This window comes from Aethalodelphis obliquidens, unplaced genomic scaffold, assembly GCF_003676395.1.
Source record: "Aethalodelphis obliquidens isolate GAN/ISIS:26980383/991018 unplaced genomic scaffold, ASM367639v1 scaffold5, whole genome shotgun sequence".
Taxonomy (NCBI): domain Eukaryota; kingdom Metazoa; phylum Chordata; class Mammalia; order Artiodactyla; family Delphinidae; genus Aethalodelphis; species Aethalodelphis obliquidens.
In genome coordinates this window covers 59,073,692-59,099,285 of record NW_020837949.1, presented here as the reverse complement: position 1 = coordinate 59,099,285, position 25,594 = coordinate 59,073,692, and the positions used below count along the sequence as shown (strand labels likewise).

At 39.2% G+C, this 25,594-nt stretch overlaps 1 protein-coding gene across 3 annotated transcripts in view; it reads left to right on the top strand.

Annotated features, from left to right (window-relative positions):
* Positions 1-25,594, top strand: part of SLC25A13 (solute carrier family 25 member 13) — a 203,307-nt gene that overhangs the window by 43,927 nt on the left and 133,786 nt on the right. For all 3 annotated transcript variants that reach the window (XM_027102493.1, XM_027102492.1, XM_027102494.1), the window contains one exon: positions 769-911. In XM_027102493.1, coding sequence (XP_026958294.1) covers positions 769-911 — 143 coding nt within the window. The remainder of the gene's footprint in view (positions 1-768; positions 912-25,594) is intronic.

Here is a 25,594-nt window from a genome sequence, read left to right as displayed (position 1 = left end):
CCTGCTTCCATAAAATCTCCCAGCAGCCATGTTGTTAACAGTTTGCTCTCCAGCTTATCCTTTTTTTTTTTTCAACGTTATTGCCTTTGAAACAGGAAAGGGGGCAAAAGAATTGGGTTGTTTTCATTCATGATTTCAGAATTCTACTTTTTTTTAAAAAAAACAACTGTATGTTCTTGCTAAAGAACAAGACAAAATTTGTCCTTCTAAATTTCTGTAAACCTGGGTTTCTCAAGCTCAGCGCTGTCGACAGTTGGCTGGGTGACTGTTATTGGGGTGGAGGGTCGTCCTGTGCACTATGGGTATTTAACAGCATCCCTGGCCTGTACCAAGTAGATGCCAGTTTCTGCTTCTGCCCCTCCCCCCAAGTTATGACAATCAGAATTGTCAGCAGACACTGCCAGATGTCCCCTGTGAGGAAACGCGAAAACAGCGGCAGCTCAGAGCTAGAGAACTCCACCCCGGAAAGTCAGGTAACGTACAGAGAAGGCTCGTCCTTGTGCGTTGTGCTTGGCTATCGGGGACATTGGTGTATGTAAGCTGGACAGTCAGGCTAAGCTGCCTGCAGTTGAGAACCGCTGGTATAGAAATAAAACTCGGCAAACTTAACGGGGTTTTGCTTTTTATTCGGAGCGATGGGAAATAACTGTCCTTGTGAAGAGTATATTGTCATGTCTGATATTTTATCCATTGAATATTCTCCGCTTTTTCACATATTGGTTATATACTTTTGAGAACAAAATATATTTTCTCTCTCTTTTTAAACAGTATGCAAACATTGAAAAAAATGGTGAATTTTTCATGTCTCCCAATGACTTCGTCATTCGATATTTGAATATTTTTGGAGGAAGCCAGCCTAATCCAAAGACTGTGGAACTTTTAAGTGGTGTGGTGGATCAGACCAAAGATGGGTATGTTTATTTTTAATTATCTCGTTTAATTGTTTTTTGTTTGAAACAGCTTTCTGTTGCTTTAATGATTAGGAAGTCGGTGTTTACCTTCCCATCTCTTAAGAGCATTTTCTCTCCCTATTACAATTAATACGTTATTTTAGAAATAATACCCTTAACATTTCCTTCAGTGTTCTTATCACAGTTGGGGATTCTATATGTGTATTTCTTGACATAGTTTAAACAATTGTTTATAGTTTCACAACTCTTGTAGTTGAATGGTGTGAAGATGTACTCAAGTGTATGTAGTATATTGGTATTTTTGAAGGCCACTGTAAAAATTGTGAGTAAATTTAAAACATAGCTCTGTGAACTTTTCTACAGTCTTTCTCTCTGCTCAAGTAACTTTTAAATGTCACATATGATTAAATGCTCTAAATCTAACAGACAAAATAATGATTCCAAATCCCCAAGAAAGGCATTCTGCCCAAGCTGGAAGAGAGACACTGGACCATCTAAAATTAAATAGGACACTTTGCAAAATGCCTTTGGATTTTTTCCCCCTTACCAATCTTTTCTGTTTACATTTTTAAAAATGAGTCATTCCTAAGTTGTATAAGAATGCAGTTGGGGCTTCCCTGGTGGCGCAGTGGTTGAGAGTCCGCCTGCCGATGCAGGGGACACGGGTTCTTGCCTCGGTCCGGGAAGATCCCACATGCCGCGGAGCGGCTGGGCCCGTGAGCCATGGCCGCTGAGCCTGTGCGTCCGGAGCCTGTGCTCCGCAACGGGAGAGGCCACAACAGTGAGAGCCCCGCGCACCGCAAACAAAACAAAACAAAAAGAATGCACTTGGCTTTTACCATTAAGTGCAGAATTTTGGGCTCTGAAATATTGGTAATACGACCGCCAGTGTCCCCTAATAACCAAGTATAATATATAAAAAGTAGCCTTCTGTATGTAAACTGTAGTAGGTCCAGCCATCTGGCCTTGCCACGTGCCAGCACCCCCTGTGATAGATTAAACCACCTGCCATTCTGGGGTGGTGTTCTTTAGCTTTGAACATTCTCTGTCGGTCCTGTGTCTGATTTTCCCTCATGCATGGGTTTGAGATGCAAACAAAGTAAACCCCAGCGCTGCAGTGCGAATGCCCTCAGTTTTACCAGCACCTTCCTTTTCTTGCTTATGCACCTGTTGTTCCATCATGCATGGAAGTAACCTCCTCTAAAGTGAAAGTCTTGCAGATGGGAGGGGAGTGCGGAGGAAATTGGCAGTTATACATCTTGTAATATGCTGGCAGATTGCTGGATTATATTGTCTCTGTTCCAGTAGCAGTTACTTAGGCTACTTCTGTTTTCTACCTCCCCAAGGTGGGATTCTTTGCTTGATAGGAAAATGTCATGTATGAGCAGGTCTTCCTTCCCTCACAGGACCTCTCTGGTGAGGTGCAGGGTGAGGCAGAGGTATATTTCACAGTAGTCCATTCAGGCTAAAGCTAGACAGAACATAGATTTATTCTAGCAAATATATATATATATATTTTTTTTTTGAGTAAAGTTTGGTTGCTTCCACATACTCTGTGCTTACAAGATTCAGAAGAAGTGTGACCAAGCTCATGTGCAATATGAATTATCAGACTCAATGTTTAAGATCATTTTTTTCTTATTTGATAGTTAAAATTTTTAAGCTACAGGAAATTGAAAGAATTCAGTGAATGCCCAATAGATACCTTTCATCTAGATTGACTGTTAACTATTTTTTTTTTTTTTTTTTTTTTTGCGGTACGCGGGCCTCTCACTGTCGTGGCCTCTCCCGTTGCGGAGCACAGGCTCCGGACGCGCAGGCTCAGCGGCCATGGCTCACGGGCCTAGCCGCTCCGTGGCATGTGGGATCCTCCCGGACCGGGGCACGAACCCATGTCCCCTGCATCAGCAGGCGGTCTGTCAACCACTGCTCCACCAGGGAAGCCCGACTGTTAACATTTTTAACACCTGTGTGCCTTTTTTCTTTTTCTTTTTTTTTTTTTTACACATACACTTTCTACACATGCACACACATTTCCTCTTTTGGCTGGACCATTTAACTATAAATTGCAGGCATCAAAATACTTCAGTGTTTGTCTTCTAAGAATAAGAACATTCTTCTTACCATTATCATACTTAGGATTAACAATGGTGTGAAATATATAATATCCAGTCTCTTTAAAAATGTACCAGATCTCTCCCCTCACTCCCCACCTCAAATGGCTCATTGCTTTTTGTTTTTTAAATCCAGGATCTAATCAAAGTTCTTGTATTACATTTAGTTGTTGTATATCTTTTAATCTAGAACAGAGCCTTGCGTTTTATTGTTCTTTCATGAAATTGACTTAAAACCCAGGTCCAGTTATTTCGTTGAAGGTCCCGCATTCTGGACTTGTCTGATTGTTTCCTCATGACTTGGATTCATGATAGATTTTGGGGTGCAGGTTAGGAAAGATTCTACTACCTATTGTATCTCCTCAGGAGGTACCTCGTCCTGGCATTGATGACACCATGGGTATCCTGTTTTCCAAGCAGCCTTTGACCCACTCGTTTTGGCATCCATGGTGATCCTTTGCTGAATCAGTTATTACATTGATGTTTGAAAAGTAGTGATTTTTCTAACTCTTTGTTTTTCCTCTATTTGTTGTCTGCCATTCTTCAGTAAAGAAAAGCTTTCTTCCCTCCACTCCCTTTTCTTTCTCTCTTAATTTTTTATATCAGTATAAACTCATGGAATTCTTTATTTTAAATTCAGTCCATTATAATCTATTACTGTGTTCTCTGAGTTGTTCAGATTGTCCCAGTGAGGTCAATGGGAGTCCCTTTAAGCTGGCTTGTACCCTCAGCCTTTGAGTACTCTTTGCTTTTGGTAAATAAGATGTTCCAGGCTCGCTTTGGATTTGTCCTGCTTCTGACCGGGAAATTACTCTTTTCTCAAAGAAGTCCTGGTTCCTTTCGTTTGGGACTGGTGCTTGGAAACAAGGAGCTAAGCACTGGCTCGTTGTTACCAGGGTAACTTTTCAGTGGAAAGAGCTGGGAAATATACTTTTAAAAAGTTCATAATGATATTTCCCATTTAAATTTAACATTTACAGGAGTTTTCCTTCTCTTCTATTTTGTACCTCTTTCTCTCAGTGAACATTTTGGTTCCTAGATGCATTAATTTTGTATAATTGTAGTATCTTGTAATGTACTTTGCTTCCTTTCCATCCCACCCCCATTAACACACATGCTTTTCCTATTTCTTTTTACATATACTCTTCAAAAATAGAGGCTTAAATTCATTAGACGTCAACAATGTAACATGCATTTAACATACATAAAGTAACATAACATGTATTTTTTTCAAGAGTTTATAACAAATATGAAACGTTAGCGTTCTTTTTCTGATTTCCCAAATGAGAACTGAGGGATCAAGCAGTTTGCTACCAAAAGGTGCCCAGGCTTGTCCGGCTCTAGTCCTAGGCCTTCCCACTGTTCTGAGCTGCCTCTTCTCTCATAATCTCACAATCCTCTTTAACTTGACATTTTCTTTATGATTTTTTATTATCTTAAATCTTAGCATTTTACTGTGACAGAGAAAATCTTAAATGGTCTCAATCCTTTGCCCTATGACTAACTTTTCTTTCTTTCTTTTTTTTTTTTTTGCAGTATTGACAGTGCATAGCTCAGGGAAAAGGGAAAACCATCACCCATAACCTTCTCAGCTTCCCAGATATTTTGAATTTTTTAGTATCTTCCATAATTTGTTAACCTGTATCAATGTTTTTCATAATTTGAATTCATTTTAATTGTAATTCTCTTTTATAATCTTTTCGACTGTATCAATTTTCCTATTTCCATATGCTGTTCATATGAACAGTGTTAAATAGCTTCATCATTTTCTATCAGATTAATATACCATACTTTATGAAATCATGCCCTTATAGAGTTATTTCAGTTTCTATTTTCTATAATAGATGCTATTGGAGTGAATATCTTCATGTATATGACATTTTTCCCTCTGTTTAATTACTTCCTTAGAAAGAACTAAGAGAGGGATTCCTGGGTCTAAGGGTAGAAATATTTTATAGCTCACCGTATGTATTGTGATAATTCTTGCCAAAAGGACTGAGCAATTGAAGAACTTGTCTCCGGTATTTAAGCTGACCGAGCTAGTAGCATAGGACCACTGTTTAAGACCCATGCAGATATTCCTGTGCTATTTTCCCTAACCCTGACACGCAGCTCCACAGTATTTACTTCAAAAATAGATATAATCATACATCTTTTCTCAGTGTAAAATGGTGAATGCCCTCATTTCCCCTTCCTTTACCTTTCCACAAGTCACACATCATCCTCCCAAATCAACTACTGTTCCTTGAAAAAATTACATGACAGAAGCCACGCAGTGGCCCACAAAAGCACAACGGCACACACTGAATGAACAATGAGGAAGTGCTGGAGGACGTGCCATTGGTCTGGTCAGGCTCTTTTGGGGTGTGATCTCCTAGCTTGACTAGCCAGAGGGATTTTAGTGTATAACTTTATTAAAATTTAAAAAGCTATTTGTAAATTGACAACTTTAGGATTTAAAAATAATGACAGCTGTGCTGGCCCAGATGTCATGGTGATTTGAAATACTCATTTTTAGTTAAGTACTGGTCCCCCAGCTGTGGTTTCTTGAGTCCAAGGTCCAGGTCCTGCATATTTTACTATCTCCGGTGTCTAGTCCAATATCTGGCCTCTGTTTTGCATCAATTTGTTGACTAAACTTAGGTAAATGTCCTGAGAAGTTTTTGCCCCCCTTATGTTATGAAAGCCCAGGAGTGTTGGGAAATGGAAGCTTTAGTTCAAATTCTAGGTTGCTCATTGTGGGAGGCTCAATTATGGCCACCTGAAGATACCAAGATATCATAATCCCTGGAATTTGGAAATGCGACCTTGTGGAAAAGTGTCTTTGCAGATGTGGTTAAATTGAGGATCTTGAGATGAAGAGATTAGGACACAACACTGGCAGGGGCAGGAGGCATTGTGACCACAGAGGCAGAGGTTAGAGTGATGGGGTCACGAGCCAGGGAACACCTGGGGCCACCAGAAGCTGGAAGAGGCAAGGAATGCTTCTTCCCTAAAGAATCTCCCTTTGGATGGAGCATGGCTCTGCTGACACCTTGGTTTCAGATGTCTGGTCCCCAGAACTGTGATAGGACGAATTCCTGCTGTGCTGAGCCACCCACTTTGTGGTCAGTGATTGTAGCAGCCCTAGGAAATGAGTACCCTCACATAGGTATTTTCTTTGGGTAATGAGAAGGCCTGTAGTTGTGAAGAATTTTGGGGGGACAGAGACCAACCAGCCTAATACCGAAAGGGAGCATTTTTTTTCAATAGTAGCTTTTGGCTAGAACCAGGCATTTTCCAGGCAGAGACCCCTGCTGTAGACTGTCTCCTTGAGGGATGGCCCTTTCCGGAAGGCTTCAGCTCTGTTTAGTGTTGGGCTGAGCTTTAGCGTGGAGGTAAAACACCTGTGCACTGCATGAACTTACGGACTTGTTGGCAAAGGGACCTTGTCCTTCTGGAGCCCTCTTGACGCTAATTTAATGACTCATGAGGTTGTGGCTTGGTCAGCCTTCCACGCTGGGAGAATCTTGTGGAGGCCTGTCCACTCAGTCATTCAGCAGCTGTTTGAGAACCTCATCTCTGTGCCTGGCACTGTTCTGTATGTGCAGGATACCATGTCGAGTGGGAAAAAGAGTGCTTGCCTGCTTGGTGCTTCTGATTTAGTGCGGCAGACAGGTGTTAATCAGAGAACCACAAATGTGAACTGGTGTTGTGATGGGTGCTATGTAGGAGAGACATGGTGTGAGAGATAGCAAAGGGGGCTTCATGCCAACTGGGAGGTCAGGAAAGACTTCCACTGAGTGACATTTGAGCCATGGGAGTTGGGAAGGTGACAAGAGGTGGGGGACAGAGGACAACATTGTAGACAGAGGGAACAGTGGCTGCAAAGTCACATTCTGAAATGCAGGGGCCGGCAGGCCTGGAGCATGGAAGGTGCAGGGCATGGGGGCGGGGGTTGGTGGTAGGCGGTGGCCAGACTGTGTGGGAACTTGTACTTCATATTAAGGATTGGGGGTCTTTGTCGTAAGAGCAGTGGAGAGCCCTCAAAGGATCGTGTGAGTCTGGGGATTGGCACGATCTGCCTCTGTTAAACGTGGTCCTTGCTGTTCATATTCTTTGATTTCACCAGTCCTTACTCTCCCTTCTAATAGCCTGTTGTGTTTAGATTTCCCTGCATTCCACTGTTTTAATAGATTTAATGATGAGTGTAATCAGTTTGTGAAGTTCCTGGAGGGTGCCCAGACCTGGAAGCCTTTTGTAGGTGGACCTCTGGGTGAGGAGGGTTTTCTGAGCCTCGGAGGAGGGAGATGTTGGGTTTGTCTGTATAATTTTTGAGATATCTTTTACGTTTGGTTGTCATTACGTTTTTGTTTAAAATGGGAATGAAGCTTTTTTAACTGCAATTTTAATACATCGTTCACATAGCTATCTGCTAAGAGCAAGGGAAAAATAAATTGTGTGTGTGTGTCCGTTTGAGCTTTGCCAACATGTTTGTTTCTAGTTGTTGTTCATTAACTGAAGTCTCATTAGAGAGGCTGGGGCTCAAAAGCAATTTGACTAGTACCTGGCCTCACGTGGAAAGACTAAGCATGGCCTGAATAAGCCGGAGGTGTTGGCTGCTTGGCCTCTTGGGCTCAAGATGCTCTCTGCCTGTTACAGGTCCGACCCCTGTCTGTGTGGGGTGGGCACTGGGCAGCTCTGGTATCTAGTTTGTTTGCTAGGATTGCTATTTTCCATCTCAAGTGTGGAATCTCTTTGCACTCCATGCAAAAACAAAAGTTGGTTCTTCTTTTGAAAAAGGGAATTTCAGAAATCCTGATTTCTTTGTTCTTTTTCTCGGACATTTTAATTATGAAAAATTTCAATCATACACAAAAGTGAAATCCTGATTTCTTAGTGACAAGCTGACGCATTCAACTTAACACCTTGTCAGCCCCTATTCCTCATTGAATCAAAATGATAATGTAATCGTCATCCACAAATAAGTCTTTTCAGAGTACAGAGAATCAATCCTGGGACAATTCCCATTTTGAGGCATGAGGAATAAGGGTGTCAAAGAAGAAAAGATAAAAAAAAATCTCAGGTTTTAAAATGTGTGGCTATATAAAGTGTGTTCTCTGCCTTTCCTGTGTTCGCTATTTATCCTTCTGAGAAGGAGAAAAAAAAAGCTCCTTTAAATACTTCACAAGGTGAAGGAGGATATAATAATGTTGTTGATGATAAAAGCATTTTTATATACCTGTTTTCACTTTGCGAGGCTGTCGCGATGAAATCCAGGCCTTGGCCGCATGCTGGGAGTTAATGAGGTTTACAATTGGCAATGCTTAAAGAGTATTAGGATAATGTATTTAAACATCAGCAGTTCACAGTCTGAAATGCTCATCATCTGTCAAACACAATCCAGAATCAATAGGAGGAGGTCTTTCAGTTTGCTAATGAGGAAAGTTTTCTACACTACTGGGGTGGACACAGAGTTCAGATAAACACCTGAAATTCATAAACTGTAGAATTAAGCAAAGGCATTTCTTTAATTAAAAAAAAAATTGGTACTAATCAACAGCAGTCACCTGAGAAGCTTAAATTTTCTTCTTAGTCATCAGACTCCCAAATTAATCTACCAAAACAAAAAGCCTCATTAGCAGCTCTCGTTGAATCAGTGTCATTTTTTTCTTTCTCTCAAAGTGTCTGATTAACCCCCTTTCTTTTTGCATTACTCACTTTGTGTTAATATTTGATGTCTGAAATCATGGGGGGGGGGGCGTGCAATGTGGTGGCTAGACGCTGTCTGTGCAGAGTAAATTAAAAAGAATTCTTAAAAAGGTTTGTATTATGTCGCTGGTATATTAGAAAACCTTTAGGAGTGTCAGGTGCCTGGGTTTATTTTTCTTCTTAATTCCAGAAAGCATTGATTAGTGAGTAGGTGCTGATTTCACTCCTCATTCATATGTAGGGATAGCCCTCCTTCTCTTCCCCCTTCTCCTACTTACCAAGCCAGGCCCTCATTTGGAGACTTTTGCTTTCAAGGGAAGGTGAGAAATGGGCCATAGCTGGAGGTGGGAGGGAGGTGAAAGGGAGGGTCTTTTTAAAATGGGTAGAGGGCAGTGTAATGCATGCTGATGGGAATGACTACAGAGAGTGGAGAATTGACAGTGTAGGAGAGAAAAGGAGGAGATTTCTGATACGTTCTGAGAGGGAGGTGGCCTCTTGTGGTAACATGGAAAGTTCATCTAGAACAGCTGCTCTCAGAGTGTGGTTAGTAGACCCCCGGGGGTCTCAGAGACCTTTCTAAGGAGTCCGTGGGTTCCAAACTGTTTACATAAAAATACTAAGACATCATCTGCCTTTTTTTGTCCTGTTGTATTTGAACTGATGGTCTTAAAAGCCACGGTTTATAGAACTGCTGGTTAGCACCGATTCAGCAGCGACCCCAAGCCCAGCAGTATGAGCGGTCATCGTATGCTTCACTCACACGTGTTCACAATCATGGTAGGAACGATGATGCCAATTCTGTTTCAGAGTGTCCTTGAAGAAGTAAAAATGACTGATTTTTTATTAAATCTTACGCTTGAATACGTATCACTTACAAATTCTGAGTGACTAAACGGGAAGCATCCGTAAAGACTGCTGGTTACTGTCCTGGGATGGTTGTCAGAGGAAAAGCAACTCAGGTGCTCGCCGAGTTAGTCATTTTTTAAATGGAACACACTTTTTGAGAGAATTAAAATTTTCGCGTGACAGCCTTCTGATACTTAAAGCCTTTTCTGATATAATTAGTGGTGATAGTAATAATGTGGTTTTTCAATATAGTATAATGCAATGTGCCAGCGTTTGGAAGATCTGCATAACTTAGGGAAACATCTTTTCCAGTTGACCAGTACATGGTGTTAGAGAATCACGTATGAGTCAAAGGTCTATTCAAAGTGCAAGATAGACCCATGGATTTTAATGTAACAAGGTGGGAAAAGTTCATTGGTACAGTTTCGGATTCCACATTGCAGCTAATCTTTAAGAAACTATCCCTTGTTGGGATTTGGTGTTGTATCATAGAATATCCACAAGTATCTAAAAAGGCTATTAAAATGCTCCTTCCTTTTCTAGCTGTGAATCTGTATGAGGCTGAAATCCTTCATATCCTTCAACCAGAAAAACACATTACAGCAGATTGAATGCAGCTGTCTTCCATGAAGTCCGATATTTAAGAGATTTGCAAAGACATGATACTGCTTTTTTCTCACTACATTTTTTTGTTTTAGAAAATAGTTATTTTTCATATAAATATGTTATTTATATTGCCATATAATAGGCTTATTCACTTTTTAATGAATTAATATTTTAAGAATTTATCAGTTTTAATTTCTCACACAGTAGATATGATAGGTACAACCCACATAAATAAAAGCCCCTTGGGATCCTCAATAATTCATAAGCACGTAAAGGGGTCCTGAGACTTGAAAGTTTGAAAAATACTGAGCTAGAAAAATGGAAGAAGATAAGGTACTATATGGGGCAGAGGTGTTGTATAGGTGTGGTGGTGGGATTTGGGGGAAGTTTTCTTCTGATCTCCTTGGTTTTTCTCTGGGAGATAGATGAGACGGAGGATGCAGGTGAGGTATTGTCAGTTTGAGGAGAGAGGAGAATATACTACGTATTCATTTAGAAGTGAATGGATAAAGGAACACAGCATGGCTGCTGGGTTGGACCCACTTGAGGTCCCACCTGAGGGCTTGTGGTCGTGAAATTCAAAGTGAGACCAGTTCGTGTGGCTGTTTGTGTTCTAGCTACCGAGGCCAGCTGCTTACCTGCCGGCATGGAGCAGGAAGTGTTGGCTATGACCGAGGTTGGGGGCTTGGCCGTTGATTAACCCAGAGTAGGTAAGGGCATGCAGGGGAGCAATTACAATGATTGACTATAGATTTAATCTGGATAAGGGGCAAAGAAAGGACATCGGAATAGCAGGCAGTGAGAAGGTGGTAGGCTCAGTGAATTGTTGATTTCAGTGAGATTGAAGATTGTTGAAGTTGGGGTATAGAAGGGAGTGAGCAGGAAGGCTAGAAGGTAGTGAGATGCATGAAATTGAGAATAAGGAGGTATTGCAGTTATTGGTGATGGCAGAAGTCTAGAGTCTCACCGTCGGACTGAGTGACCGAGAATGGATGGAGAAAAGATCATTGGAAGAGGCAAGTTCAAGTAATTGGGAGGCCTGGGTGTTTCAAATTATTGAAAATATTGAGAATTAAGGTAGGAGTAGGGTTGGAGAGCATGTCAATGAGTCAGGAGTTAAAACATGTTAGGGAGGAGGTATGAATCTGGAGTTATTAGGTGATAGAAACAAGTTGGGGTGCTGAGTGCTAGTTATATGGTGGGAGTATTTAAACTGGGGGTTAGGCAGGAAGGATTGGGGGATGGTCTGGGAGGGGCAATGGGAAGGAAGGAGTACACCTCCCCTGCTTATAAGCTTGATGCAACCCAGGACTGCAGAGGAAAGCCCCTTGCTGCTTCAGGAGCATGGAAGAGCCAGGTGTTGGTTACAGCAAACAGGTGAAGGGATATTTAGAGGACTCCTCAAAGGAGTTCCCTTCAGAGATGGGATTGAGGATGAGATTTTGCTCACCATGTGCTGTGAATTCTAGAGGGCACAGTGGGGAGGGGTTTCTGGGAGATGGTGGGTGACAGAATAGGGAAAGTGCAGAGCCCCTGTGGGGATTAGGTGTGGGTGTTAAAGGGTAAGCGGGGAATCTGGGGCTGCTGGCAGGCTGCTGTCGACATGTACAGGATAAAGGGCACAATGAGATTAGTCTTGATGAACTCCAGATTGTGCCTGCTGGGAGATAGGGATCTTTGTAGAGAGGCAAGGAAGCTTGGGGAGGGGCAGTCTTATTACTTGAAGAATTTTTAAAGCAAAAATATTCTGTGGGATTAGAGCTCTGCTGATGTTTTTATCCTAGATGGTTAGATTAAAGGATGAAAGAAGCAAAGAGTTACCGAGCACATACAGGGTTCCAGATCTGGTGCTAACAGTTTCTACCCTTTCTCTTATTTAATCCTCATAACAAGTCCTTAAAATAGGTACTTTTACCTCTGCCAACCCTAACCTTACAGAGAGAGGTACAGAATCATAAAGTTTAAATAATTTTCTTGAAGTCATATATCTAGTGCTGGAACTAGAATTTGGACCCAGTTCTCTTTGGTTTGTGCCCAATCTGCTCTGGAACTTTGTGTGTTTAGAGAAGAATATTAAAAATGGAGCTTTGGGGCTTCCCTGGTGGCGCAGTGGTTGAGAGTCCGCCTGCCGATGCAGGGGACACGGGTTCGTGCCCCGGTCTGGGAAGATCCCACATGCCGCGGAGCGGCTGGGCCCGTGAGCCATGGCCGCTGAGCCTGCGCGTCCGGAGCCTGTGCTCCGCAAAGGGAGAGGCCACAGCAGTGAGAGGCCTGCGTACTGCAAAAAAAAAAAAAAAAAAAATGGAGCTTTGAATGAGAACTTTGCATATGTCTTTGCTTAGAAGTTGTGATGCCCTTTGCAAAATTCTTAGTCCCTAAAACTGATTATTTGACCAACTTAAGGTGGACCTAAAACCTTCATGAGAGCTATCCCAGCTATCATCCACACCCACAAACTTAGGGAAAACTGTCCTCACATTCCTCACATTTTTATTTTTTAGGCCAGGAATACTTTTTGCTATACTCTTCCCCTTTTATTTCTCACAGACTGAACCTTGAAAGTACCAGTGCACACCGTATTCTCAGAAGGCTCACCTTTATTAGGCCAACTGAAAATACCAACCCTTCTTCCCAGCATGTCAGGATGCTCAGAAAATGTTTGAAGAGCAAATACTGTTCCTTCCCTCCCCCTTGCCTTGTTTGGTTGTCTGGTTTTGCTTTACCTGTACCATAGGTGTTTAAAATTCAAATCTAAGATTTTAAAGGAAAGGAAATCAAATATAAGCTCTGTTTCCTGGCTACTTGCAAACATATTTCTCTACAAATGTCAGTGTCATTGACACAGGATGTGGCTGTTGCTTAAATTAAAAGTCTTGCCTTAAGCTGTGAGGAATTCCTGAAGTGAAATGTGAGGAGATAGTGCCTGTTAACTTTCCCTTTGATTGTGGCATAATTGTCAATGAGTCACTTCCTAATAAACAGAGTGAAATTCTCAGACTTTAATGAAGGTTTTGGAGGGTAAAGCTTCCATAGCAATCTGATGTAGAGATTTGGGGATCTTCAGTCTGGAAAAATAAGAGGTGAAAGAAGATAACTGTTTAACTTTCATAGAAATTCTAGAGAAACTTTATTATATTATTTGTTTATATTATTTATTATAGAGTCTCTGTAATAAAGGATATATGATAGCGTGGCCTTGTGTTCTATACCTGAGAGAACCTTGATACTTTAAAAATATGTCAATTTCAGATTTATTAATTCATTTAACAAATATTTATTGACACCAACTATGTGCCAGGCACTGTTCTAAACAAAACAGATAAACATTGCACTCTTATATAGCAAATAGACAGTGTAAACCAATAGACATATGTGATAGAGAGGCAGGTGGCTGTATCTGTTTGTACAAGGGAAGGAGATGGTGAGTGGCCATGTGCTCTGGGGTACTACAGTCGATAGGGTGGTCGGGGAGACCTCTTTGTTTTTGTTTTTGCGGTACACGGGCCTCTCACTGTTGTGGCCTCTCCTGTTGCGGAGCACAGGCTCCGGACGCGCAGGCTCAGCGGCCACGGCTCACGGGCCCAGCCGCTCTGCGGCACGTGGGATCTTCCCGGACCGGGGCACGAACCCACGTCCCCTGCATCGGCAGGCGGACTCTCAACCACTGCGCCACCAGGGAAGCCCAAGTGTGCTTGTTATCTTTGAGATAAGCAAGGAAACCAGTTTGATCAGAGGCTGGTAATGAGCAGGAAAGTGGAAGAAGTCAGAAAGGTATCCAGGAGCCAGATTATAAAGGTACTGTAGTATTTTATTTCAAGTGAGGGAGAAGTCACAAGAGAGTTTTGAGCACTGGACTGACGTGATCAGAATAACAGTTTGAAAGGATCTCCCTAGCTGATTTGCAAAGAATAGAATGAAGTGGGCAAGAGTGGAAGAGAGAAAAAAGATAGTAGGACTAGAGGGCTAGTTGTGGAGATGATAAAAGTGATTGGATTTGGGATTTTCTTGATAGATTGGATATGAGATATAGGAAGGAACAATCTAAGTGACTGAGGGGATTCTGAGGGAGGAATAGGTTTGGAAGCAAAACTAAGCATTCTTTAGGACATGATAATATTCAGGTGTCTATTAAACATGTAATTGGAGACAGAGACTGATAGATGTTGGGATCTGGATTAATTTTAGGGGAGAGGTCTGGGTTAGAAATGGGAGTCAACCAAATTAGTTCCTTCATCTGAGCCAGTTTTCAGCATCAGGAGTTGATGATGTAATAACTTCTGAAGGTTCAAAGAGTTGTGTGTTATTTTTTTTGTGGGAATGGGGGCTTTTTTTTATATTGAGTATTATGAACTCAAAGGGCTTTTATGCATTTGGTATATTTTAAAAATTGAGGTATAGTTAATTTATTATGTTGTGTTTGAAGTGTACAGCAAAGCGATTCAGTTATACATACATATGTATGTGCATATATATATATATATATTTAGATTCTTTTCCATTATAGGTTATTACAAGATATTGAGTATAGTTCCCTGTGCTGTACTGTTGGAACTTACTGTTTAATTATTTCATGTTTAGTAGTGTGTATATGTTAATCACAAACTCCTAATTTATCTCTTTCCCCGCCCTCCCACCCCCGCCCCCACTATCCCCTTTGGTAACCATAAGTTTGTTTTCTATGTCTGAGAGTCTATTTCTATGTTGTAAATAAGTTCATTTGTATCATTTTTTTACATTCCACAAATAAGTGATTTCATATGGTATTTGTCTTTCTCTGACTTACTTAATATGATAATCTCTGGGGCAGTCCATGTTGCTGCAAATGGCATTATTTTATTCTTTTTAACGGCTGAGTAATATTCCATTGTATTTGTACACCACATCTTCTTTATCCATTCACGTGTTGATGGACATTTAGGTTGTCTCCACATCTTGGCTCTTGTAAATAGTGCTACTGTTTACAATAGTGAACGCTGAGGTGCATATATCTTTTTGAATTAGAGTTTTCTCCAGATACATGCCCAGGAGTGGGATTGCTGGATCATATGGTAACTCTGTTTTTAGTTTTTTAAGGAATCTCCATACTATTCTCCATAGTGGCTGCACTAATTTACATTCTCACAAACAGTGTAGAAGGGTTCCTTTTTCTCCACACCCTCCCCAGCATTTATTATTTGTAGACTTTTTAGTGATGGCCATTCTGACTGGTATGAGGTGGTACCTCACTGTAGTTTTGATTTGCATTTTTCTAATAATTAGTGATATTGAGCATTTTTTCATGTGCCTGTTGGCCATCTGTCTGTTTTCTTTGGAGAAATGTCTATTTATGTCTTCTGCCTATTTTTTAATTGGGCTTTTTTTTGTTGTTGTTGTTTTGATATTAAACTGTATGAGATGTTTGTATATTTTGGCAATTAAACCCTTGTCAGTAGCATTTTTTGGAAATATTTTCTCCCAGACTGTAGGTTGTCTTTACATTTTGTTTATGGCTTCCTTTGCTGTGCAAAAGCTTTTAAGTTTAACTAGGTCCCATTTGTTTATTTTTGTTTTTTTTTTCCCATTACTCTAGGAGATGGGTCCAAAAAGATACTGCTGTGATTTATGTCAAAGAGTGTTCTGCCTTTGTTTTCCTCTAGGACAGTGGTCCCCAACCTTTTTGGCACCAGGGACTGCTTTTGTGGTAGACAGTTTTTCCACAGATGGGGGGTGGGGGCTGAGGGTATGGTTCAGACGGGAATGTGAGTGATGGGGAGCGGCAGATGAAGATTCACTCGCTCACCTGCTGTTCACCTCCTGCTGTGCGGCTCAACTGTTGGGGACCCCTGCTCTAAGAGTTTTATAGTATATAAAAGTATATAGGGGCCTCCCTGGTGGCGCAGTGGTTGAGAGTCCGCCTGCCGATGCAGGGGACACAGGTTCGTGCCCCGGTCCGGGAAGATCCCACATGCCTCGGAGCAGCTAGGCCCGTGAGCCATGGCTGCTGAGCCTGCGCGTCTGGAGCCTGTGCTCCACAACCGGAGAGGCCACAACAGTGAGAGGCCCATGTACCACAAAAAAGAAAATAATAAATTTTTTTTAAAAAGTATATATATATAAAAGTTTATATATATATATATATAAAAGTATATATGAAGTATATAGTTTTACATTTAGGTCTTTAGTCCATTTTGAGCTTATTTTTGTATATGGTGTTAGAGAATGTTCTAATTTCATTTTTTTACATGTAGCTCCCCAGTTTTCCCAGCACCACTTGTTGAAGAGAAGTGTTGAAGTGTCTTTTCTCCACTGTATATTCTTGCCTCCTTCATTGTAAAGTAATTGATCATAAGTGTGTGGGTTTATATCTGGGCTTTCTATCCTGTTCTGTTGATCTATGTGTCTGTTTTTGTGACAGTACCATACTGTTTTGATCACTGTAGCTTTGTAGTATAGTCTGAAGTCAGGGAGCCTGACTGCTCCAGCTCCATCCTTCTTTCTCAAGATTGTTTTGGCTATTCAGGGTCTTTTGTGTCCATACAAGTTTAAAAATTTTTTTCTAGTTCTGTGAAAAATGCTATTGGTAATTTGGTAGGGATTGCATTGAATCTGTAAATTGCCTAGGGTAGTGTGGTCATCTTAACAATACTGATTATTCCAATCCAAGAACACAATGTATCTTTTCATCTGTTTGTGTTGTCCTCAACTGCTTTCATCAGTCTCTTACAGTTTTCAGAGTATAGTTCTTTTGCCTCCTTAGGTAGGTTTATTCTTAGGTATTGTATTCTTTTTGATACGATGATAAATGGGCTTGTTTCTTTAATTTCTCTTTCTGATCTTTCATTGTTAGTGTATAGAAATGCAACAGATTTCTGTGTATTAATTTTGTATCCTGCAACTTTACCAAATTCATTGACGAGCTCTAGTAGTTTTCTGGTGGCATCTTTAGGATTGTCTATGTATAGTATCATGTCATCTGCAAACAGTGACAGTTTTACTCCTTCTTTTCCAATTTGGATTCGTTTTATTTCTTTTTCTTCTCTGATTGCTGTGGCTAGGACTTTCAAAACTATGTTGAATAATAGTGGCAAGTGTGGACATCCTTGTCTTGTTCCTGATCTTAGAGGAAATGCTTTCAGCTTTTCACAGTTGAGAGTGATGTTAGCTGATGTTCGTCATGTATGGCCTTTATTATGTTGAAGTATGTTTCCTCTGTGTCCACTTTATGAAGATTTTTTATCATAAACGGATGTTGAATTTTATCAAAAGCTTTTTTCTCCATCTGTTGAGATGATCATATGGTTTTTATTCTTCAATTTGTTAATGTGGTATATCACATTGACTTGTAGATATTGAAAAATCCTTGCATCCTGGGATAAATCCCACTTGATCAAGGTGTATGATCCTTTTAGTGTATTGTTGGAGTTGGTTTGCTAGGATTTTGTTGAGGATTTTTGTGTCTGTGTTCATCAGTGATATTAGCCTATAATCTGCTTTTTGTGTGTGATATGTTTGTCTGGTTTTGGTATCAGGGTGATGGTGGCCTCATAGAATGAGTTTGGAAGTGTTCCTTCCTCTGCAGTTTTTTGGAATAGTTTCAGAAGGATAGGTGTTAACTCTTCTCTAAATTTTTGGTAGAAATCACCTGTGAAGCCATTTGGTCCTGGACTTTTGCTTTTTGGGAGTTATAGAATTACTGATACAGTTTCAGTACTGGTAATTGGTCTGTTCATATTTTCCATTTCTTCCTGGATTCAGTCGTGGGAGATTATACCTTTCTAAGAATTTGTCCATTTCTTCCAGGTTGTCCTTTTTATTGGTGTATAGTTGCTTGCAGTAGTCTCTTATGATCCTTTGTATTTCTGTGGTTTCGGTTGTAACTTCTTTTTCATTTCTGATTTTATTCATGTGGGCCCTCTCCCACATAGGCCCACGTGAATAAAAAGAAAATAGTTTTTTTCTTGATGAGCCTGACTAAAGGTTTATCAATTTTGTTTATCTTTTCAAAGAACCAGCTTTTAGTTTCATTGATCTTTGCTATTGTTTTTTAGTCCCTATTTCGTTTATTTTTGCTCTGATATTTATGATTTCTTTCCTAAGAAAGAAACTAAGTTTGGGCTCTGTTTGTTCTTCTTTCTCTAGTTGTGTTAGACGTAAGTTTAGTTTGTTTATTTGAGATTTTTCTTATTTCCTGAGGTAAGCTTACATCACTATAAATTTTCCTCTTAGACCTGCTTTTGCTACATCCCATAGGTTTCAGTTTGTCGTCTTTTCATTTTCAGTTGCCTCTAGGTACGTTCTGACTTCCTCTTTCATTTCTTCAGTGATCCATTGGTTGTTTAGTAGCATACTGTTTAGCCTCCATGTGTTTGTGTTTCTTTACAGTTTTTTTTTATCCTGTTTCTAGCTTCATAGCATTGTGTTCAGAGAAGATGCTTGATATGATTTCAGTTTTCTAAAATTTACTGAGGCTTGCTTTGTGGCCCAGCATGTGATTCATCCTAGAGAATGTTCCATGTACACTTGACAAGACTGTGTATTCTGCTGCTTTTGGATGGAATGCTCTGTAAATATCAGTTAAGTGCATCTGGTCCAATGTGTCATTTAAGGCCTGTTTCCTAATAGATTTATTGTCTGGATGATCTGTCCATTGATGTAACTGGGGTGTTACAGTCCCCCACTATTATTGTGTTACTGTTGAATTCTCGTTTTATGTCTGTTAACATTTGCCATATATATTGCGGTGCTCCTGTGTTGGGTTGTATTTGGCATGTTTTAATCAACTGTATGTATCTCATCTTTGGCCAGTGGGAACCTTTTTATATTTTCTCCTTTGTCCTTTTTGATAGGCTCCATCAGTATTGGAGTATTGCCTTGCTTTGTGGCAAAGCAGGATGTTATTCTATGTATTTCCTGCTCCAGACCTGGACTCAGCCACACATCCATGGAGCTGTATTCTTTTTCATGGGCAGCTATATATAGAGACCTGCTTTGAGGCTTTAGTGGATAGAAGGAGGAAAAAGTCTTCAGTTTATACTGGTATTTCAAAGTTAAATGGACAAAATTAAAGTCAAAATATGTTTAGTCTCTGATTTTTAAAAATTTATCTCTATTCTTTCACTGAAAATCTTGATTACCAGCAACATCACAGAAGTACATATTTGCAATATGTAGGATATATTCAAAATAAAAACACCAGTATTGATGCTGACAGTTAGATACTGAAGGAAGCTTAAGATTTCTTTTCAACTTTATTTGTGCTTAGACTGCATCCCACTAAGTATATACAATGAAAATACTGTGTTCTAAGGTTATTTGAAATAATTCATTTCTCTGTGCGGTTTTGCCACCAACTTGATGTATATGGTTAGGTTCATTCATTTCAGTTTGTTTTCAATTTTTAGGGACTGCTTTTTTTTCTTTTAGATCTAATTTAATTGTTGCATATATAAAACAAATGTTTCCTAAGTCACAACTATATAATAGAGGCAAGGTATACTCAGAGAAGTCTGGCTGGAGATGCCTATCTTCTTCCCCCTGTCTCCACCCTCCCCCTTATAGCTTACCCTTTTTTCCTTTAGTTTTTGTATTTTTCTTCCACAGGGTGTTTCTCCCCCAAATATAAATAAATTGGTATGCATGCATATTCATGTTCATATTTCTCTGCCCATTCATACCCCAAACCAGCCATGTAAACTCTCACTATAGTGTATATATACTGTAGTATTTGAGTTCTTTACTACTGTATATGCTACAGTGTATATAGTATATGTGCATGTGTGTGTGTTTTAGTTAGGGTTCTCCAAAGAAACAGAATTAATAAAGCATATCTGCAGTTGACCTTTGAACAACACAGGGGTTATGGGCACTGACCCTCCTAACAGTCGAAAATTTGAGTATAACTTACGGTTGGCCCTCTGTTCCTGCGGTTCTCCCATATCTGCAGTTCTGCACCCTTGGATTCAACCAATCTTGGATCATGTAGTACTGTAGTATTTACTTTTGGGGTGGGGGAACTATGTATAAGTGGATCCTAGCAGTTCAACCCATGTTTTGTTTTGGTTTTTTTTTTCAAATAAAAGTCTCTCCAAATTCGTTACTTTCAGGCAGTAACAGATTGTCACATTTAGCAACTGTCTTATATACACCAAAGATTCCAGAGAAAAAAACAATTTGAAAAACTTTAATAAATGGAAAGAGAACTTTTCCCAGTTACCTTATACCATTTCTAAAATATGAACAGTTACATAGACTATAAGAGTAGAAAACAGTAGAAAATTGTAATGTATTGACTAAAATTATTAGTTCAGTGAGTGGACATCTCAATTTATCTAGATTATCTAAAATTCTTGGATCTGTGAAATATATAGAGAAATTTTGCACTATCAAGGCCCCCCACCATTTCACTGTGTTATTCAAAAATTAACTGATTTTTCTTTTGTAAAAAATTGGACTTTTGAATCCTGATACTAGCAGGTTTGCAGAAGTTTATTGGGTTGAAAAGAAATTTTTTTAAAAAGTCAATTTTTTCTGCTATTCCACTCAAATTTTAAATTGAGTTTTACATTGTTTCTTTTTTTAAATTTTTTAATTTAATTTTATTTTTTTATACAGCAGGTTCTTATTAGTCATCAATTTTATACACATCAGTGTATACATGTCAATACCAATCGCCCAATTCATTACACACACACACACACACACACACACACACACACACACACACACACACACACACCGCCGCTTTCCCCCCTTGGTATCCATACGTTTGTTCTCTACATCTGTGTCTCAATTTCTGCCCTGCAAACTGGTTCATCTGTACCATTTTTCTAGGTTCCACATATATGCATTAATATACGATATTTGTTTTTCTCTTTCTGACTTACTTCACTCTGTATGACAGTCTCTAGATCCATCCACGTCTCAACAAATGACCCAATTTCGTTCCTTTTTATGGCTGAGTAATATTCCATTGTATATATTTACCACATCTTCTTTATCCATTCGTCTGTCCATGGGCATTTAGGTGGCTTCCATGACCTGGCTATTGTAAATAGTGCTACAATGAACATTGGGGTGCATATGTCTTTTTGATTTATGGTTTTCTCTGGGTATATGCCCAATAGTGGGATTGCTGGATCATATGGTAATTCTATTTTTAGTTTTTTAAGGAACCTCCATACTGTTCTCCATAATGGCTGTATCAGTTTACATTCCCACCAACAGTGCAAGAGGGTTCCCTTTTCTCCACACCCTATCCAGCATTTGTTGTTTGTAGATTTTCTGATGATGCCCATTCTAACTGGTGTGAGGTGATACCTCACTGTATTATTGATTTGAATTTCTCTAATAATTAGTGATGTTGAGCAGCTTTTCATGTGCTTCTTGGCCACCTGTATGTATTCTTTGGAGAAATGTCTGTTTAGGTCTTCTGCCCATTTTTGGATTGGGTTGTTTGTTTTTTTAATACTGAGCTGCATGAGCTGTTTATGCATTTTGGAGATTAATCCTTTGTCCATTGATTCGTTTGCAAATATTTTCTCCCATTCTGAGGGTTGTCTTTTCATCTTGTTTATGGTTTCCTTTGCTGTGCAAAAGCTTTGAAGTTTCATTAGGTCCCATTTGTTTCTTTTGTTTTTATTTCCATTACTCTAGGAGGTGGATCAAAAAAGATCTTGCTGTGATTTATGTCAAAGAGTGTCCTTCCTATGTTTTCCTCTAAGAGTTTTACAGTGTCCGGTGTTACATTTAGGTCTCGAATCCATTTTGAGTTCATTTTTGTGTGTGGTGTTAGGGAGTGTCCTAATTTCATTCTTTTACATGTAGCTGTCCAGTTTTCCCAGCACCACTTATTCAAGAGGCTATCTTTTCTCCATTGCATATCCTTGCCTCCTTTGTCATAGAGTAGTTGACCATAGGTGTGTGGGTTTATCTCAGAGCTTTCTATCTTGTTCCATTGAGCTATATTTCTGTTTTTGTGCCAGTAACATATTGTCTTGATTACTGTAGTTTTGTAGTATAGTCTGAAGTCAGGGAGTCTGATTCTTCCAGCTCAGCTTTTTTCCCTCAAGACTGCATTGACTATTCAGGGTCTTTTGTGTCTCCATACAAATTTTAAGATTTTTTGTTCTAGTTCTGTAAAAAATGCCATTGGTAATTTGTTAAGGATTGCATTGAATCTGTACATTGCTTTGGGTAGTATGGTCATTTTCACAATATTGATTCTTCAAATCCAAGAACATGGTATATCTCTCCATCTGTTGGTATCATCTTTAATTTCTTTCATCAGTGTTTTATAGTTTTCTGCATACAGGTACTTTGTCTCCCTAGGTAGGTTTATTCCTAGGTATTTTATTCTTTTTGTTGCAGTGGAAAATGTGAGTGTTTCCTTAATTTCTCTTTCAGATTTTTCATCAGTAGTATATAGGAATGCAAGAGATTTCTGTGCATTAATTTTGTATCCTGCAACTTTACCAAATGCATTGATTAGCTCTAGTAGTTTTCTGGTGGCATCTTTAGGATTCTCTATGTATAGTATCATGTCATCTGCAAGCAGTGACAGTTTTACTTCTTCTTTTCCAATTTGTATTCCTTTTATTTCTTTTTCTTCTCTGATTGCCATGGCTAGAACTTCCAAAACTATGTTGAATATTAGTGGTGAGAGTGGACATGCTTGTCTTGTTCCTGATCTTAAAGGAAATGCTTTCAGTTTTTCACCATTGAGAATGATGTTTGCTTTGTCATATATGGCCTTTATTATGTTGAGGTAGGTTCCCTCTCTGCCCACTTTCTGGAGAGTTTTTATCATAAAAATGGGTGTTGAATGTTGTCAGAAGCTTTTTCTGCATCTGTTGAGATGATCATATGGTTTTTTTCCTTCAATTTGTTAATATGGTGTATCACATTGATTGATTTGCGTATATTGAAGAATCCTTGCATCCCTGAGATAAATCCCACTTGATCATGGAGTATGATCCTTTTAATGTGTTATTGGATTCTGTTTGTATTTTGTTTAGGATTTTTGCATCTATATTCATCAGTTATATTGTTCTGTAATTTAATTTTTTTGTAGTATCTTTGTCTGGTTTTGGTATCAGGGTGATGGTGGCCTCATAGAATGAGTTTGGGAGTGTTCCTTCCTCCACAATTTTTTGGAAGAGTTTGAGAAGGATGAGTGTTAGCTATTCTCTAAATGTTTCATAGAATTCACCTGTGAAGCCATCTGGTCCTGGACTTTTGTTTGTTGGAAGATTTTTAATCACAGTTTCAATTTCATTACATGTGGTTGGTCTGTTCATATTTTCTGTTACTTCCTGGTTCAGTCTTCGAAGGTTATACCTTTCTAAGAATTTGTCCATTTCTTCCAGGTTGTCCATTTTATTGGCATAGATTTGTTTGTAGTAGTCTCTTAGGATGCTTTGTATTTCTGCTGTGTCTGTTGTAAGTTCTCCTTTTTCATTTTATTGATTTGAGTCCTCTTCCTCTTTTTCTTGATGAGTCTGGGTAATGGTTTGTCAATTTTGTTTATCTTCTCAAAGAACCAGCTTTTAGTTTTATTGACCTTTGCTATTGTTTTCTTTGTTTCTGTTTAATTTATTTCTGCTCTGATCTTTATGATTTCTTTCCTTCTGCTAATTTTGGGTTTTGTTTGTTCTTCTTTCTCTAGTTCCTTTAGGTGTAATGTTAGATTGTTTATTTGAGATGTTTCTTGAGGTAGCCTTGTATAGCTATCAACTTCCCTCTTAGAAGTGCATTTGCTGCTTCCCATAGGTTTTGGATTGTCGTGTTTTCATTGTCATTTTTCTCTAGGTATTTTTTGATTTCCTCTTTGATTTCTTCAGTGGTCTCTTGGTTATTTAGTAACGTAGTGTCTAGCCTCCATGTGTTTATGTTTTTTATGTTTTTTTCCCCTGTAATACATTTCTAATCTCATAGCGTTTTGGCCAGAAAAGATGCTTGATATGATTTCAAGTTTCTTAAATTTACTGAGGCTTGATTTGTGACCCAAGATGTGCTCTATGCTGGAGAGTGTTCCCTGTGCACTTGAGAAGAAAGTGTTATCTGCTGTTTTTGGATGGAATGTCCTATAAATATCGATTAAATCTATCTGGTCTATTGTGTCATTTAAAGCTTCTGTTTCCTTATTTTCATTTTGGATGACCTGTCCATTGGTGTAAGTGAGGTGTTAAAGTCCCCCACTATTATTGTGTTGCTGTCGATTTCCTCTTTTATAGCTGTTAGCAGTTGCCTTATATATTGAGGTGCTCCTATGTTGGGTGCATGTATATTTATAATTGTTATATCTTCTTCTTGGATTGATCCCGTCATCATTATGTAGTGTCCTTTCTTGTCTCTTGTAACATTCTTTATTTTACAGTGTGTTTTATCTGATATAAGTATTGCTACTCCAGCTTTCTTTTGATTTCCATTTGCATGGAATATCTCTTTCCATACCCTCACTTTCAGTCTGTATGTGTCCCTAGGTCTGAAGTATGGGCCTCTTGTAGACAGCATATATATGGGTCTTGAAAAACAAGTACCCATTCAGCAAGTGTGTGTCTTTTGGTTGGAGCATTTAATCCATTCATGTTTAAGGTAATTATCGATATGTGTGCTTCTATTACCATTTCCTTAATTGTTTTGGGTTTGTTTTTGTAGGTCCTTTTCTTCTCTTGTGTTTCCCACGTAGAGAAGTTCTTTTAGCATCTGCTGTAGAGCTGGTTTGGTGGTGCTGAATTCTCTTAGCTTTTGCTTGTCTGTAAAGCTTTTGATTTCTCCATCAAATCTGAATGAGATCCTTAATGGGTAGAGTAATCTTGGTTGTAGGTTCTTCCCTTTCATCACTTTAAGTATATCATGCCACTCCCTTCTGGCCTGTAGAGTTTCTGCTGAGAAATGAGCTGTTTAACCTTATGGGAATTCCCTTGTATGTTATTTGTTGTTTTTCCCTTGTTTTCAATAATTTTTCTTTGTCTTTAATTTTTGCCAATTTGATTATTATGTGTCTCAGTCTGTTTTTCCTTGGGTTTATCCTGTATGGGACTCTCTGCGCTTCCTGGACTTGGGTGGCTATTTCCTTTCCCATGTTAGGGAAGTTTTCGACTATAACCTCTTCAAATATTTTCTTGGGTCCTTTCTCTCTCTTCTCGTCCTAGGACCCCTATAATGTGAATGTTGTTGCGTTTAATGTTGTCCCAGAGGTCTCTTAGGCTGTCTTCATTTCTTTTCATTCTTTTTTCTTTATTCTGTTCACCATTCTGTCTTCCAGGTCACTTATCCATTCCTCTGCCTCAGTTATTCTACTATTGATTCCTTCTAGTGTATTTTTCATTTCAGTTATTGTGTTATTCATTTCTTTTTGTTTGTTCTTTAATTCTTCTAGGTCTTTGTTAAATATTTCTTGCATCTTCTTGATCTTTGCCTCCATTCTTTTTCCAAGGTCCTGGATCA